Here is a 17,553-nt window from a genome sequence, read left to right on the forward strand (position 1 = left end):
GTAATACGCAAGACTCAACCTCTACCTTCCCCAATTCATAGCTCAGTGGTGCAGCCTCATTTACAACAGGGATTCCGAGTTACACCCCCCCACCCGCCCTCCCATATCCCATGCCCCAACACCAGCAGTAATGGTGGCTTTCAATATTTACACGTGCTAGACCCCAACATTCCCCCCACCTGACACCCCCCACCCACTTTTCACAACCCCCCCCACCCGCCCCCCCACCCATTCCCAATCTTCTATTCCACCAAAAGCTTGATTTCGCTGGCAAGAAGCTGGTTCATATTAAAGATGGCTCCCTTGGTGAGGAGCTCCCTCTCCGTGGCAGTGTCAGGATCACTGTCCACAGAGCTGGAGCTGGCACTCATGCTGTCTCCAGCTTCGTGGTGGTGTAGTGGGGCAGGCACATCGACACCCGTGCCGGAGGTTACACCGGGAAGCTCGGGCTCGCTAGTCTCGCTCGCGCTGGACACAACAGAGAGGAGGGACATTCGTCTGGTCAGTCGACTTGGCAGAAGTGAAAGGGCGTAGTCGGCCACCATGGAGGCAACGTCCATGTTGCAGGCTTTGTCAAAAGCAATGAAGCCCACATTGGCGTTCGCCTCGCACACACAAAACGAGCCATCTTCTTTGGTGAGCAGATCGATACCGCACACATCCATTCCCAGAATGTTGGAGACTTGTATAGCGAGCTGCTTGCCCTGCTCACTAAGCGTGCACATCATGCCGACACCTCCTGTTTAACAAGAGAGCAGACGAATGTAAGAGAGAATAAAGAGCATCAACGTAGGAGGACAAGAAGCAAAAGTAAAAAAAAAAAAAACAACAAACAGTTGGGAGGGGAATCTGGCTAGAACACGAGAAGAGCAGGGGACCTGTGTAGTACACAATCTATTCAAGAAAATCAAAGACTATAAGGGTCAAACTGCATTAAGATTAGGTAGATGCATTATAATTTAACACATCTGTGCAGTGGCAAAATGCAATAGATAGGAAAGTATTTAATCTTTGGCTACCTAGTGAGCAGTTACTCTGCATCCTGCCATCTGTAGAGCATCGCAGCATTGTGCCAATCACACGGCCGCCAACCACAATGACTCTCACGTCCCGCCCATGGGACTCCTGCACGTATTTCTGGAACAGGTACGGGGCTTCGTGTCGGATGAGGTGAGTCAGATCTGCCAGGTGGTGTTTATCCCGGGCTAAAAACACTGCCTTACCTATGAAGCATAATTAAATGTAAGTGAAGCATCTTTACACTTCATGTCACATACATCAGCAATATTTACTACTAGCGAAGAACAAGGCGGCACAATTCATACTGTATAAAATCTACTAAGTTCCAGTAAGGGGCCACGACTCAGTATGTAGAGGTGGTTAATCTTCAACACAGGATCTAGCGGCTGTTAAGATAATGTCTAGCTGTTCAGTGGTTTAACATCTCCTACCGGACTCACCTCTATGACCCCGGGTGTTCTTCACTACCATGGGATACTCCAGGACTTCGGCCTCATCGATCATCTTTGCAAAGTTTTCATGACCGCCTATTAAATGGACATGTACAAAAGACTGATGGCATCAGAGAGTTCAAGCAGAGCATTACATTAAGAGCACGACTCATTAAGGCACTTGTTAGTTATCATCTCTCTGGTTTATATGCTCACCATAGGAGAAGGTATCTGGGAGTGGTACACCGTGACCGGCTAGCTCCTGAAAGGTCCAGAACTTGTTGACACAGTTTAGGATTGCTTGGGGCCTGTTCATCAATCGACAACCCATCTTCTCCAGATGCCTAAGGACGGTGATGTCACTGTCACTTTGCACCCAGGGGGTAGGCACGCGGACTACAACCACCTGGGGATACGCAGAAATGAACTCTCCATTTACACGTATGCCTGAACAAAAACAAGAGCAGGATTTAAAATATCTCGGGTAATGCTAAAATCATAAATTTACACAATAGGTTATTTTAGATCCTCTTATGGACACAAAATGCGAGCGGCATAAAAGATCTATAAATGCACATGGCAAGAAAAGCAGAAAAGGAAAATATGCTGGCGCTCTATAAATCAATATCCAACTTGAGACAGGGCAATGGTAAGGAACATGAAAAATGAATGCAGATGTAAGCAAGAATCAACATAATAGCAGAGTATACATGAAAGCAAGCCAAAATATTGAGAGAATGATTTAAAGAGACACTGAAACACAGACATGCTTCAAGACTGAGCTTGGTAAAGAGGTCATCTTTAACCAAATCAATATCTGTGCGCTCTCCCTGTTCAGTATAGATGGCTTCTGGAGAAATTGTTCCCATTTTCACAAACTAATTTAGCTACATGGATCCGCATATACATTATCTCTTTAGATTAAAACATCGACCGATTTTCAAATATTCAGCCTAACTGTATGGCTAGATTAGGCGCTATTGCTCATATATTAGAGGTTACAATCTAGCATTTACATTTCTTTACCATTTACAGTATTATTTGGAAGTACAACAGTTTAATACCGAGCATTCTCAGAGCCCATGACAAGCATTCAAAACTTTCCATGTGTGGGGGCATCAAGTTCACACAGGGCCCGGCGGCTGGACGTGGATGTGTTTACAAAGAAGCTTACAGTCAGATGCCACAAGACTCATGAGTTGTATTATCTCATGCATGGGAAATTCAATAAGAAAGCTACTGCTTGGTCAGCAAGCAAACAGGAAAATGTTGTCAGCCCTTATAATAGAGAATACACCGGCACATAAGCCTCTTCACACACCACCGTGCGAAACTCCGCCACAAATCGCCTCAATCACTTCAGCCCCTGTCTGGACTAAAACCACCCATTGTGTGCTCCACGACCTCTGACATCCATGCCCGTAACGTGCCCCACACTAAGCCCTCCTGTACAATGTGGGGAAACACGGCCAGTAAGGGAAAATACGGGATTTAGCATGGTTTGAAGTGCAATAAATGTCAGCCTGTCCACTTCTATATCCTGCACACTGTGGTAAATACAGAGGACACTACACCAGAACAGACGTCTACCCATAGTCACATCACAGTATGAAAGGACACCGGCCACTTGCACTTTCAGCACTGCCGCATTGCAGCTGCCGGACAGCTTGGAGGAGCTGGAGGGAGCGGGGAGGAAACACTGCTCAGAATGCTGAGTGAGAATGGAATCTAGAGCAGAGGAAATCCTTGAGTGGGCAAAAAAAAAAAAAAAAAAGTGATAACTGTTATAAACATGTGGCAGACTCAGCTGATGCGCTGACTTGGCTGAAGGGAGCAGCTCATACTGCAGACAAGTCACACGTGTGCTAGAGACACTAAAACTCATCCGAACTGTATCTCAAGAGCCAGGCAGTTCTCTCCTTTGTAAGCAACTATACATAGCAAAAATAAAAGCAGGTACATTTATACCACGTGTGTGAATAGATCATGTTTTAACCCTAACCTGTACATGGCACTGTATGACCTACAATATGATAAACACAAACTTAACGGACAAACGAAAATCCGCACTGCTGTGATGATTTGTGCAGGACAAAGAAGCAGAGAATATAAAGTATATCTGGATCATACAGGACAATATATGCAGATTGTCATGTAGTGTTTAACAATGTAACATTCAATTAAGTTGTCACGATATTCCAGAGTTCAGCAACGGAGAAACCTCTCACATGCAGAGCGCTGCAACATTATTTAGGAGACAAAAATGATGCGCTGGATGGAACATACCATAATCTTTCAATCTTGGGACCACTTGGCTAAAACCAAAGCTGTTTAACTCATACAATCCCAAAAAAACAAGTAGAAGGCAGGTGCCAAAGGCCTTGGGGGGTGGGGTGGGGTGGCAGCACAGGTCACAGATCTTCTAAACATACACCAAGCAGCCCTTTAAGTCTTTAAATAGAGGCTGTAATTTGTTGTGTGGCGGTTTTATTCTTTACTAAAACATTAGTTTTTATTTTATATATTATTTTTATGTATTTTATAGGTTCTCTTTTGGGTAAAGATACCAGAATACCCTGTGTTGGTTGCTTTCCTGATTTATGAAGACAAGTAGTAGCTATTCCGGATAAGATTCTTATACGCACATAAGACAAAGCTTGGAGATGGAATGTCACAGTGAAGGCTGACGAGTATGAATATCCCTGACAGAGTGTGAAGCTGCAGACAGGAGTCTGCACAGTAACTGATATGGAAAGGAAGAGCTGGATAAAGACAACCGTGCCGGCCCTGGCTCATGGTGCTCCACTTACCCAGGCTTCCTTGCTCAATGGTCAGCACCACCTCATCCATGAGCAAGTATCGAAACTCCAGTTCTTCCTCACAACATTTGGCTTTGAGCGCACGCAGAATCTCCTGCTGGGGATAGTCATCTTTTATCCTTCTGTCTGTCAGAAACCAGATACGCCCAGTGGAGCTGCACATTTTCACAGGCCCGGAGGTGTAGAGTTGGAAGTCCCCCTTGGAGGTGGTCTGTAGGAACAAGAAAGGAAATGAATGCATACATGCTGCTGGCTGACAAACACGAGAGAGGCATCCAGTCACTATGCACAGAGATAAATGTAAGCACTCCCATGCAGACAGTGCTACATTACATCAAGTTTCTTCTCAAAAAAGCCACATGGCACATATAGTATATTAAAGGCGAACGGTCTGTGCTTTATAAAAACAAATATCACAGCACTCCCAAATACTGTTCCGAAATATTTCTTTTGCTCTCCCTTTGTCTGTAAGCTTCACCAGCAATCACACATTTACAAGTCCTAGCATGCTGCGTTCTTATCTGTGAAGTCATCAACTTGCCCCCAATGACCAAATACATAATCCCTACATTTGTCTAAAGCAAATCTTTATTATCTACCATAACTAATGTTCAGGCAGCGACATTATTCTATTTTGTAATTAAGAATATATGTAATCTCTATACCCATCTGCACCATTAACCAGGCACCATAACAGACCTCCTATGGCTAAGACATTACACAATCCTTCCTCCTGATACAAAGCTGCATTACTCTTCTGTCAGAACTATATAACCAGCTTTCTTTGAGCAGCATAAACAGCTGCCATCTCTAGGATGGACACCTATACTTTCAATACTGGTACACTCACTGCTGTTCCAGTCTCACTCACGCCTCATCCCTGCCCTTTCCCCACTAGACTAAGCTCTCATGAACAGGGCCCCGTCTACCCTTTCTTCCACATCTGCATTTGTCCCTGTATTCCACACTCTCCCGGACGGCATAACACTGTCATCTTACAAATAAATGGAAATAAAACAGATTGAGGTACCCGATGACCATAAGTTTCAGGCACACACAGTAACTATCAGACTAGTTTTGCTATATAGTTGTACCCTCATTTTTTGTCATTGGATGTAGTGATGCTATTTCAGCAAATCCCAGGTTCAATCATGTGAATACAGTATTTCGTGTACATTACATCCTAGAGAGGGGCAGCAAGAGAGAATGACCCTCTTATTTTGTGGAAGGATCATTAACATTACACAGCGTTCTCGCTCTGCACCACCCCTTCTCACGACGCAGGCTGTCCCTGCTGACGCAGTGAGATCTGCTCTACAATTCCCAGCTGCAGAGACGCAGCCAGCTAACAATAGGTTCAGTGTAATGTTACAAGGCAGCCTCATGCTGCCCTCCCCCCATCCATCCTGCAACCTGGAGAGCTGCACAAAAGACATGCAGGGAAACACTGCATCCAACCCCCTCTACTCAAATAGTCAACATGAAGCCACGCCCCCCTGCAAGACTAGGCTCTCTTCCACCCTCTGGGCACTGCAGAAACCTTTATAGCCTTAATCACACTAAAGATTTTTTTGAAACCAGCCGCCCCCCTGCTCAGTCTGCATAAAGAGCGTTTGGAACAGGCAGAGACAAACACAGATTCTCTCCAGACACCTAACCAGGGACACATCACTACCCAGCACAATGCTGGCAGATTTCTTCACAAAGCCCTGCCTCCAGCACAAAGAGATGGAGAATGCACAGACAACCCCTTCCTGTCTCTCAACAGTCCCTGAAGCCGAAATAGAGCAGCATTACCCCCCATAAGCACAACACTAACGAGAGGAGACTGGAAACCTGATTCAGCTCCTTTACAAAACAAAATCAGCAGAGAGGGTAAATGTGTGCACTGGGCTGAATCCCCTCTTTCCCCTATGTACAGCACAGAAGGGGTTACAGAAAAGACACGTAACAAGCAGCCATGTTGTCTGTACAAGCGGTGTCAGCAGGTCTCACTCTCAAACATGATGCATCACTTTCTTAACCCTTTTCTCTACACAGGCGCACACAACCCTCGCTGGTTACACACCTCTGTGAGCCATCAGCATACAACGCAGATACAGAACCTTATACAAGGGAGACTGACTACATTTCAACATATTCTACACCATATGCTTGTTGTTTTATCACATTCTTGTCTTACTACTTCAAACATTTGTTGTCAGCATTACAAATGTGTTATTATAAGACATACTGGATACCTACTTATTGTTTAATTACACACACAAGTAGAACAGCAGCTAGCGACAGTGAATCAGGTCATACACCTTTACTGGCTGTGGGGTGGATGCGATTCTAACAGTCTTCATGGAGCTATGCAGAAGGGAGTGTCACCGTGAGATGTGGAGAAGCATCTATAGCAGCCAATGCTTATATATTAACATGTAATATATCTAAATCTATCATAAAGGGAATGGCCATTTCTCAATACTTGTACAGTACATAGACAAGAGGCTCATCTATCAAACACCAATTGTGTCTAATTTTTAATACATCCTTGAGACAGGACTTGACAAGTCAAATGCACTTAAAAGATGACTGCAAGCATTTAAATGGAGTGTAATTGGACACATGGACGCATAAACTAATCTCTTTTGCAGTCAATCTGACTCTTAATTCTGCATTATTCTGTCCACTCCTGTAAATGTGGTAGTTTAAGTATCTTCTATGCAAATTAAACTCTGCACACACAGGGCCCGATTTAGTGTAGACCAATTGCTTTAGCTTTCTGCAGGAGTAGCAAAATTCTGTATTTAGAGGCAGTCACTTGTAAGTGGAATGCAGTAAGGGCATGAAGACGACTTCATTTGGCCTTACACCTCTCTTTGGATTCTTATCTTTGCCCTTCCCACAGGCATTCATGGCAATGGCTGCATCTTTGCAAAGAACGTATCTATACGCTGGATTGCAACCTACACATATCATAATATCAAATAGAACTGACCTCATACTCACTGTTTTGGCTTCAGGTAATGGGGCACATAGTATCAGTACTATTCAATGTCCACATGTAGTTATAAGAAAGTTTAAAAGGGGTCAAGTTGGCACATAAACTCATCTGCAGAATGTGGCACAAAAAGGACAGGCAGGCGTTTTTCTTAGGTATCCCTTTTCTTTATTTTAGAAGCAAAACAAGCCACTGTGCATGTACATACATCTGTCAGCTGCCTGTAGGCAAGGCATATTATACAGGGTAACTGTGGTGACACGTTGCCTATCGCACCTATGCCACAGCTAGTTTGGTGATCTACATCTAGTCACATGCTTACTGCTGCTCCAGGAAAAACAGTCTCACTTCCATCATTTACACTAAAGCGCACCAACAAATCGGAAATCTGAAGGAGGAAGGATATCGTACAGCATTGGTTTGGAATGGCCATGTAGCCACTGTGACCCATAGGAGGCACTCTAGAAACAAATGTAATATACATTTAGGAAAGGACAGGCTCCAGGTGCAGTGGTGCACTCGCACACAGCCAAATTATTTCTCATCCCCTATTAACTTCTATGGTTCTCTGGGAATGGAAAGAATGTCCTCCTTACAGACCAAATTATAACAAACGTCTCGAGATATAAAGAGCGGCAGTTTCATATAAGGTAACTTGTATTAGTAAATGAGGAAACCTAAACACATGCTGAAAATGGTGAATATCCACGTACCATATGCTAATTGAAGAACATACAATCCAGTTTCAGGATTAAGGCTAGGTACACACTACAGGGTTTTCAGCAGATTATTGGGCCAATCACCCAATAACTACTGTTCTGACCGATATTGCAAAGCATGTATACTGCAACGATGAGAAATTGTCGTTCCAAAGCTCATCGTATCGTTTCATTTTCAAACAAACTGAAAGTCTCGTTTGGCAACGGAAAAATGTTGTTCCACTTCTGCAGTGTGCATGCGCTCACGACAGTGTCCATAGATCTCAGAGCGTGCAGAGTCAATCTTTTCAGCCGACGGTTAGGACAGGTCTGAAGGTAAATCTTGTAAAACGTGTATATTTTATCTTCTTGCTGATTGGGACATTTCCTGTCGTTGGCAAAATCATTAAAGGTAATAGGAGAAAATTTCTGTAGTGTGTACCCAGCCTATTATACCTTCTGAGCAATCGCATGAACAAAGTTTGAAGCTGCTCGTTAACCATAGTTCTACAGCTTCACATCTTGATAAATATCAAGTACAAACTAGGGGATCTTCCTGGCTCTATATTAACACATTTTCACTCCAACTAAAGATAATAGCAAGTAAGAGTTTCCAGTCTCGGCTTACAATAATTAGCAAGTAACATTACAATCGGCAAACCCGTTTAGAAAATTCACAAAGCTCGTACTGACGTGCCAGTGTTTTATACAGTTTATGAACACCTCCCGCCTGAGGCAGATCCTGGAACCAGGTGACGGATACATGTTACAAACTGGCATACACAAAGCGTCATACACATCAACGAACCTCAATTACATGACAACAAAATTACCACCCAGCTTTTACTAAACAGCCATTACAACATCTACAATGAATTCTTTTCAGTATCACATGACTTCCTGTTCTCAATGCACAGCTCACAAATACTGCTACTCACTGCTTCTTCTCACAATAGGTGTGTATGGCAGCAATGCACGCTGCCTCTCACCAAAACATGCTTAGACAGATATACCAAGTCATTATCATTTTGTGCTTAAGCACTATTAAGCATTATATGCATGATTAAAGCAATGTTATTTTATTATTATTAACAGTTATTTATATAGCATCAACAATATAAAGCAGAGTTTTAGAAGATATTTAATCATTTACATCAGTCCATGCACCAGTGGAGCTTACAATCTATAGTCTCCACCATATGTGCACACCAGTATGTCTTCACTGTGTGGGAGGAAACAAATGCAAACACAGGAAGCACATACAAACTCCACATGGAGAGGGCCCTGGTTGGAATGGAGCCCATGAATCCATCTTAGTGAGGCAGCAGTGCTAACCAATGTGCAACCACGTTATCCTTTCCTTGGCTATGTCTGGTGGCCCTACATTTCTGCTACATAGTGATCAAATTCTCAGCTCCCTATATTCGCTATGGTGAGGCGGTGTTGCAGAACACACATCCGTCTAGCTAACTTGGATGAAGGAGTAGAACAGCTGTGTGAGCCGCCATCTCTGACTAGAGCAAAGGTGTCAAAACTAAGTCCTCAAAGGCAACCTACAGTCCATGCTTTCACGATTTCTTTAATCGTGCACAGGTAAGTTAATCTATTTAGCTGGGTCCCACCTGTTTCTACAGACAGAAATCCTGAAACCATGACCTTGAGGACTGAGTTTGGACACCTCTGGCCTAGATTGAGGAACACAGATCCCACCTTTTCACTGTTCACCTGTCTGAAACGGAACAGAAGACAAGCGGATTTAAAATCGCTTACGTGTAGCGATCCTAAGGCTGTGTGGGGTCAATTGTCTGCTCAACACATTTGGTGCAGTAATTGCCTAAGTGTACTGAATACAGCTATATAAATTGTATAAGCTCAGCAATTTGTAATACATGTTTAATGTAAGAGCTGCTGACCAATGCGTTTGTGTTACAATATTTAGCAGCTTAACCGGCAGACTTCTGGCCACAATACATTTTGGGCTGGAGGCTTCATGTCACCAACTTAACATATTTACAATATACTGGCTCCAGGGCTTAATTACGATTCCCCTCAGAAACCCCTTGAGCTGTGACAGGAACTGAACAACTGTGTTTGTCCCTTTAATCACCAGCACACTTGCATTCAGCAGTGCAGAAATGTTGGGTGAATGTCACACAGATTGACAGTTGACCATCAACCGTCCCACACATTTTAAATGTACCTCTACCTCCAATGCAACATGGTTTTGCCCAGGTGCAAAGTTATTCCTTTTTTGCGCTTTACTTTCCTTAATAACTCAGACCCTCGGTCTCTAATATAACCGATTGACCAGACCTGGACAAGTCCCAGCATAAATGGCCAACTTTCTGCTGGTTATCAACTGGCAAAGCATGCTGGGGCTTGTAGTGTGTCACACCACCTGGAGAGCCACAGGTCATCCTAGTCTGGACTAGGCTTTATGGTGGATTATCTGGAATTGTTGTAACAAACTATGGGAAGAATTATGAAAAGTATTTTGTTTCTACAATTCAAATCCTGCCTAAAAATTTTGGCGACAGACACAATAATAAACTATACTGGGTAAAACAGTCAAAGAGGTGAGAAGGCCCAGCTCGCTTACAATCTATGGGTTTATGGGGTCAGATACAGGAGGTCCAGCCAGATTGCAAAGGTAAAAAGTGATTAATATGCTATGATCCAGTCACATAGCAATGCTGGTCAGGGGGTTGTCGCCTTGTGTAAAGGGTGGTAACAGGGTAGCCTAGTGAGGTTAAGAGGGTGATTGATGAATATTATATAAGCTTGCTTGAAGGGGGGGGGGGGGGGGGGGTTGTTGAAGGTTTGAAGTCTAAAGAAAAGTCCTATTGTGTGAGGGAGGGAATTCAATAGTAGGGGTGCAGCTTGAATTTATATATCTCACATTAATATTGGAAGGCTCAGAAATAAGCCGTTATCCCATCATAATTTGGTCAGTCCATGAAAGAACAAGAACCCTGCGTTCTCCCAGTGATTAAACAGCTAATTTCTAATAGATGTACACAACTGCTTTACTTCCCAAACCTCAGCCTTATCTCAACGACAAGGACATCTATACCTTCTCCCCAGCAGGATACCAGTGGGCGTGTCACATTAGCAGAAAACCTAGGGTTTTTGTTTGCTCTTGGCTTCCCCAGGTCCTATGAATCATTCATCTATATAACCATGGTATAAGCACCAATGTGATTGTCAGAGTACACAGCACCAGAGTTCTTTAGGATGCAATAATATTCTGACACTAGCATTGGAACATTCAAATTTCAGGGTATGGCCATTTAGTCACCATGTACAACCATAGACAGGTAGCTGTGCAGACCATCTCCTCCAGTGTATGCATGAATGGAAATATTTACAGATAAAACACCTTCATCTACTTATGCCAAACAGTCCTCAATTATCTGAATGAATTTGGCCTCAAGCTTTGTTTACAAAGAAACATAACTGCATTGGCACTTTGCTCGGCACACACAGCTCACTATTAGCTCAGATTATTGTAGGTCTCTATTCCAAGGATATAGAACCAGGCTTACATATGTGCATTACATTTAATACCAAGATACCCTGTGGCCCCTATAGGTCATACAAAACAATTCAACATGCTTTACCAGTCACATAAAAATAGGGGGGGAACACATCTCTCAAATGCACGCTCACCATCAGTCCCATTCAGTACAACATACTGAAAAGTAGATCTCTTACTTACTTTGAGCAATAGATGGATAAAGTGGGAAATGTGGATCGTAGGACTCAGCAAAGTGATTTTCCAGAAAAGCAATTAAGCCTGGAGAGAGGAGAGAACAATTAACACTATCCCCTACTAAATATCAAGCCATTCATACTCCAGCCATCAGTTGTTACATTAAATATTTTCACAATGGATACTTATGTATACAGTAGCCAGATATTATGTTTCACTGAACCAAAAGAAACAAATATGATGCGAGGATGGCATTCCACCCGGCCAAGTTCATATCCACATTTTTACAGCTCTTAGACCTGCTGCAGCCCACATTAGGCCTCATATCAATTCTGTACATGATGGTTAAATAAACTCTAGTACAACGCACATAAAAATTTAAAAAATACTGTTTACAATGACCCTATGCCAACTCAATTTTACCGGTGTTCAGGTGGAAATAAAGCAAATCTCCATAACACTGAGTGCACCATTCAATTGCTGCTACCCTCAATGGAAGCAGGCAAAAAAACGCACACTTTCTGGTACAAGAAGCCTAAAATCAGGTTTATATAGGCAGCTGTACGTGACCATCTGACCAGTGTGTCCCTGCATGCTGAAAACAAAACAATCCCTATGTAGCATTAAGAGTAAAATGCAGGTCATAAGTGGATATGGTATTTTTTTATTTATTTATTATTTATCCAAATGCTTAGACTCCTTAATTATCAATGTATGTTTGGGACCTTGGAATTAAACATACTACACACACTGCAACATTGCAGCTGCTATTAGGCAAACCAAGCCAGCCCGAAAGTGTGCATGGCACTAAAACAGCCGCAATGTCAGATTAGGATTGATAATCAGATCATCAGTGGGCATCAGATGAATGAGGAGATTGATGACTGCACACATACAGCAGCTAACAGGCTGCTCAGCCTGAGACTCAACTATCAGATCTCGCTTGGTTTTCAGCCCTATGTATCAAGCTGAAAGATCATCCTGTCTTATGAGTCTCAAGCCTATCGGTGGGATCAGCATGTGGTCACCTTAATATCATCTACACATCTAGATCTATATTAGGAGTGTATTTGAGACTTTAATGTCTATTTCCAGAATAAATAGACAAGGGACAAAGAGTAAAACAAGACAGGTGCATTGGGCTTGTGAATAAGAATAAAGTTTCACCAATAAACTATCAAGTCTACGCTAAAATAATGCCAATCTAAAGACTAAAGCTAGGTACACACTACAGGTTTTTCACACAATAAAAGACTCTTGGGTCCGATATCGCATAAGTGTGTACGTTCCAACAATCGTGTTTTATCGTTGCAAAGCACATCATATCGTGTGATTTGATATTGTAAACGGAGTAAAAATCTCTATAAACGATGTCATTCCAATTCTGCAGAGTGTACGCGCGCACGGCCAGCAGTGTAGGCAGATCCCCATAGAGTTTACAGAGTCACATTCTTTTCAGCCGATGGCTATGACAGATTAAGAGCACAGATGAGAAGGTAAATCTTGTAAAACGTGTATAGTGTGTACACAGGAATTGGCATGCTGATCTGGACTTTCAGTTGTTGGTAAAATAGTTAACGATATCGCATCGGGAAGATACCAATGTTTGTAAAGTCCACTGATTAACTGGTAACTGCCACTGATAAGGAACGATCCACAAATTCTTTAGTGATACATCCAGAAGTTCCCAAAAGTGGCAGAAGGGACCAGTGACAACTTGGCACCCCATGCATCCCCTCTGGTATCACTCATTTACCTCCCAGTTGACATGGAGCACAGACCTAAAACAAGTCAGAAGAGCTAGAGGTATATGTAGTGTGATGGGAGCCCACTGTTAATGCCATTAAATTAAGGCCAGCTAGCTTAATTCTGCAGTGGTTAAGCAAAGCCTCAGAAGATGACCAGAACTAAAATACTGTCATTTTAGGACACATTACTCTTTGCTTACAAGGACACCTGATTATTATAGCAATATTAGTGAATTGGCTAACAGTGGATGACCATTAATAATAAAAAAAAACATGTTCACGCAGAATCCATAATAGCCTTCACTTCCATCATGGAAGTATGACAGCAAATTTCTTAGAGAAACATTTTAACGCATATATAAAAGCTAAACAAAAAAACAGTAATATGACACATATCTCAAACTAATGTATAGTAAATAGCTGATTTGTTTACAAATATGAGATACTAACTCTAAAGCAGAAGCTCTAGGTTAAGCCCCAGAGCAAATGATCAGTGGCCACAAATGTCCAGTTCACAACATTCTAAAAATACATGCCAAGTGGCAAGCAATGCAAATACACACTGGCTCCCCCTGTGGCTAGGAAGGGTCACAACATGTGGGTACTGTGTGTGTATCCAGACACTAACAATGCTTTCTTGTCTTTAAAGGCCCATTTATAAACACAAGCTGGTTTAAAGATACTAAATTATATGGATTAACAATTGCTGTGTAGCTGGGTGCAAACTATTGTTCTGGTATCAGCCATCTTAAGGTTGGTTTCATTGTCCATCATATGGATCACTGACAGGAAGTCTATTATGTATTTGTAAATATCTTCCACCACAATCACACCTATTTCCAGCTTTTATAAGCAACTGAAATATTTATAAATAAATGTTCTCAATCTTTTTAATAAGCTTGTTTTTGGTTCAGTTGTCCTATAAAAAGGAGAAAATCACCCCTTCCAGAAATACTAAGCCATTCCACCTACACTGGCACATCACAAGACACCAAGTAGTTTGCCTTGAATTTCACTCACCTGACAGTGCCAACTGGCAAAAATCTAACTCTTAGCATCTACCTAAAATACCAGACATACCCCCATCCTCAGTATACTCCCCCATCGTGTTTCTTCATAACTGATTCCCTCCCACTCCATTTTTGCCCCACAAAAGCCTCTCCCCTAACATGTCAGTGTGCCCCTCATCTTCTAAGTACGCAAACTTCCCCCAAATCCATTACTGTAAACCCAAGCACCTCCATATCCCCCTCTGTAATAATCCAGCTCCCCCATATCCCTATTATTCTGAAACACTACCTAACCCTATATCCCTTCTCAATATGTACACCCACATTAATTCTTAATGTCTGCACAGCCTATCCCTCCAATACGCCAGACGTCCCTCCAATATGCTAGACGTCCCTCCAACATCGCCCCAATACGCCAGCCGTACCTCCAATATCGCCCCAATATGCTAGACGTTCCTCCAATATCGCCCCAATATGCTAGACGTCCCTCCAATATGCTAGATGTCCCTCCAATATTGCCCCAATATGCCAGACGTCCCTCCAATATTGCCCCAATATGCCAGACGTCCCTCCAATATTGCCCCAATATGCCAGATGTCCCTCCACTATCGCCCCAATATGCCAAACAACCCTCCAATATCGCCCCAATATGCTAGACGTCCCTCCAATATTGACCCAATATGCCAGACATCCCTCCAATATTGTCCCAATACGCAACACAACCCTCCAATATGCCAGACAACCCTCCAATATGGCCCCAATATGCCAGACATCCCTCATATCACATCTCTTCAATATGCCAGCTCCTCCATCTCCCTTCCCCTCAATGAGCCATATCCACCCCATCTCCTTAATGTGCCATATGTCCATCTCTCTTCCCCACAACATGCCAGCTCCTCCGTCTCCTCCATACACCATCTCCCCCATCCTCTCAGTATATCTCCCCCATCCTCTCAGTATACCACCTATCTATCCTCCATACACCATCCTCTCAGTATACCACCTATCTATCCTCCATACACCATCTCCCCCATCCTCTCAGTATACCACCTATCTATCCTCCATACACCATCCTCAGTATACCACCTATCTATCCTCCATATACCATCCTCTCAGTATACCACCTATCTATCCTCCATACACCATCTCCCCCATCCTCTCAGTATACCACCTATCTATCCTCCATACACCATCCTCTCAGTATACCACCTATCTATCCTCCATCCTCAGTATACCACCTATTTATCCTCCATCCTCTCAGTATACCACCTATCTATCCTCCATACACCAGCCTCTCAGTATACCACCTATCTATCCCCCATCCTCTCAGTATACCACCTATCTATCCTCCATACACCAGCCTCTCAGTATACCACCTATCTATCCCCCATCCTCTCAGTATACCATCTATCTATCCTCCATACACCATCCTCTCAGTATACCACCTATCTCTCCTCCATACACCATCCTCTCAGTATACCACCTTCCTATCCTCCATCCTCTCAGTATACCACCTATCTATCCTCCATACACCATCCTCTCAGTATACCACCTATCTATCCTCCATACACCATCCTCTCAGTATACCACCTATCTATCCTCCATACACCATCCTCTCAGTATACCACCTATCTATCCTCCATCCTCTCAGTATACCACCTATCTATCCTCCATACACCATCCTCTCAGTATACCACCTATCTATCCTCCATCCTCTCAGTATACCACCTATCTATCCTCCATACACCAGCCTCTCAGTATACCACCTATCTATCCTCCATACACCAGCCTCTCAGTATACCACCTATCTATCCCCCATCCTCTCAGTATACCACCTATCTATCCTCCATACACCATCCTCTCAGTATACCACCTATCTATCCCCCATCCTCTCAGTATACCACCTATCTATCCTCCATACACCATCCTCTCAGTATACCATCTATCTATCCTCCATACACCATCCTCTCAGTATACCACCTATCTCTCCTCCATACACCATCCTCTCAGTATACCACCTTCCTATCCTCCATCCTCTCAGTATACCACCTATCTATCCTCCATACACCATCCTCTCAGTATACCACCTTCCTATCCTCCATACACCATCCTCTCAGTATACCACCTATCTATCCTCCATATACCATCCTCTCAGTATACCACCTATCTATCCTCCATATACCATCCTCTCAGTATACCACCTATCTATCCTCCATATACCATCCTCTCAGTATACCACCTATCTATCCTCCATACACCATCCTCTCAGTATACCATCTATCTATCCTCCATACACCATCCTCTCAGTATACCACCTATCTCTCCTCCATACACCATCCTCTCAGTATACCACCTTCCTATCCTCCATCCTCTCAGTATACCACCTATCTATCCTCCATACACCATCCTCTCAGTATACCACCTTCCTATCCTCCATACACCATCCTCTCAGTATACCACCTATCTATCCTCCATATACCATCCTCTCAGTATACCACTTATCTATCCTCCATCCTCTCAGTATACCACCTATCTATCCTCCATACACCATCCTCTCAGTATACCACCTATCTATGCTCCATCCTCTCAGTATACCACCTTCCTATCCTCCCCCGCCCTCACACTCGGTCCCAGTGATGCCCTCATCCTCCCGAGAACGGACACAACCTCAACTCGCCCACTCGTTTCAATACAGACCCCCGCATCGTCCTGTCACGAGGAAACATGACGATGCCACTGCCGGGAACCATCACCTGTCACCCCGCCATACTCACACACGGCGTCTTTGTTGTGTCTGAGGGATGAGCACACTGCGGCACACAAAGCAGCTCAGCGCCACCCGCTGACACACAGCACACGGGAGTGTCTGCGGATCCGGCCGTGCCTCCCTCCCCTGGCTGGGATACGGGCGGAGTAGTCCCGCCGCCGCTGGGACGATGACTGGGAGTCCGGGACACGCAGCTCCGCACAGACACGTCTGCACTCCACCCTACACCAACACCGACTGAGACACCGCCAGCACGCGCTGCGCCCCCACGCCACACCTACCCACACCAACCGCCGACGCGCCATTGGTCGAGAGGCCCGCGGGGCGCCACCCATTGGCTGGTCCTTCGTGGCGGGAAAGGA

General features: G+C 43.8%; 1 protein-coding gene across 2 annotated transcripts; it reads right to left on the reverse strand.

The window, feature by feature from the left end:
• Window positions 1–227: 227 nt before the first annotated feature.
• RIMKLB (ribosomal modification protein rimK like family member B) lies at window positions 228–17,440 on the reverse strand. Of its 2 annotated transcripts, XM_075215774.1 has the most exons (7): window positions 17,199–17,440; window positions 11,673–11,750; window positions 4,262–4,481; window positions 1,668–1,898; window positions 1,461–1,547; window positions 1,020–1,223; window positions 228–739 (listed from the first exon to the last, which is right to left on the reverse strand). In XM_075215774.1, the coding sequence occupies exons 3-7, from the start codon at window positions 4,431–4,433 to the stop codon at window positions 243–245; spliced, it is 1,191 nt and encodes a 396-aa protein (XP_075071875.1). In that variant the 5' UTR covers window positions 4,434–4,481; window positions 11,673–11,750; window positions 17,199–17,440; the 3' UTR covers window positions 228–242. The 2 variants fall into 2 exon arrangements, with proteins under 2 accessions (XP_075071875.1, XP_075071876.1); XM_075215775.1 differs by lacking the exon at window positions 11,673–11,750.
• Between the last annotated feature and the right edge of the window lie 113 nt (window positions 17,441–17,553).

Source organism: Mixophyes fleayi, chromosome 6, assembly GCF_038048845.1.
Source record: "Mixophyes fleayi isolate aMixFle1 chromosome 6, aMixFle1.hap1, whole genome shotgun sequence".
Lineage (NCBI taxonomy): Eukaryota > Metazoa > Chordata > Amphibia > Anura > Limnodynastidae > Mixophyes > Mixophyes fleayi.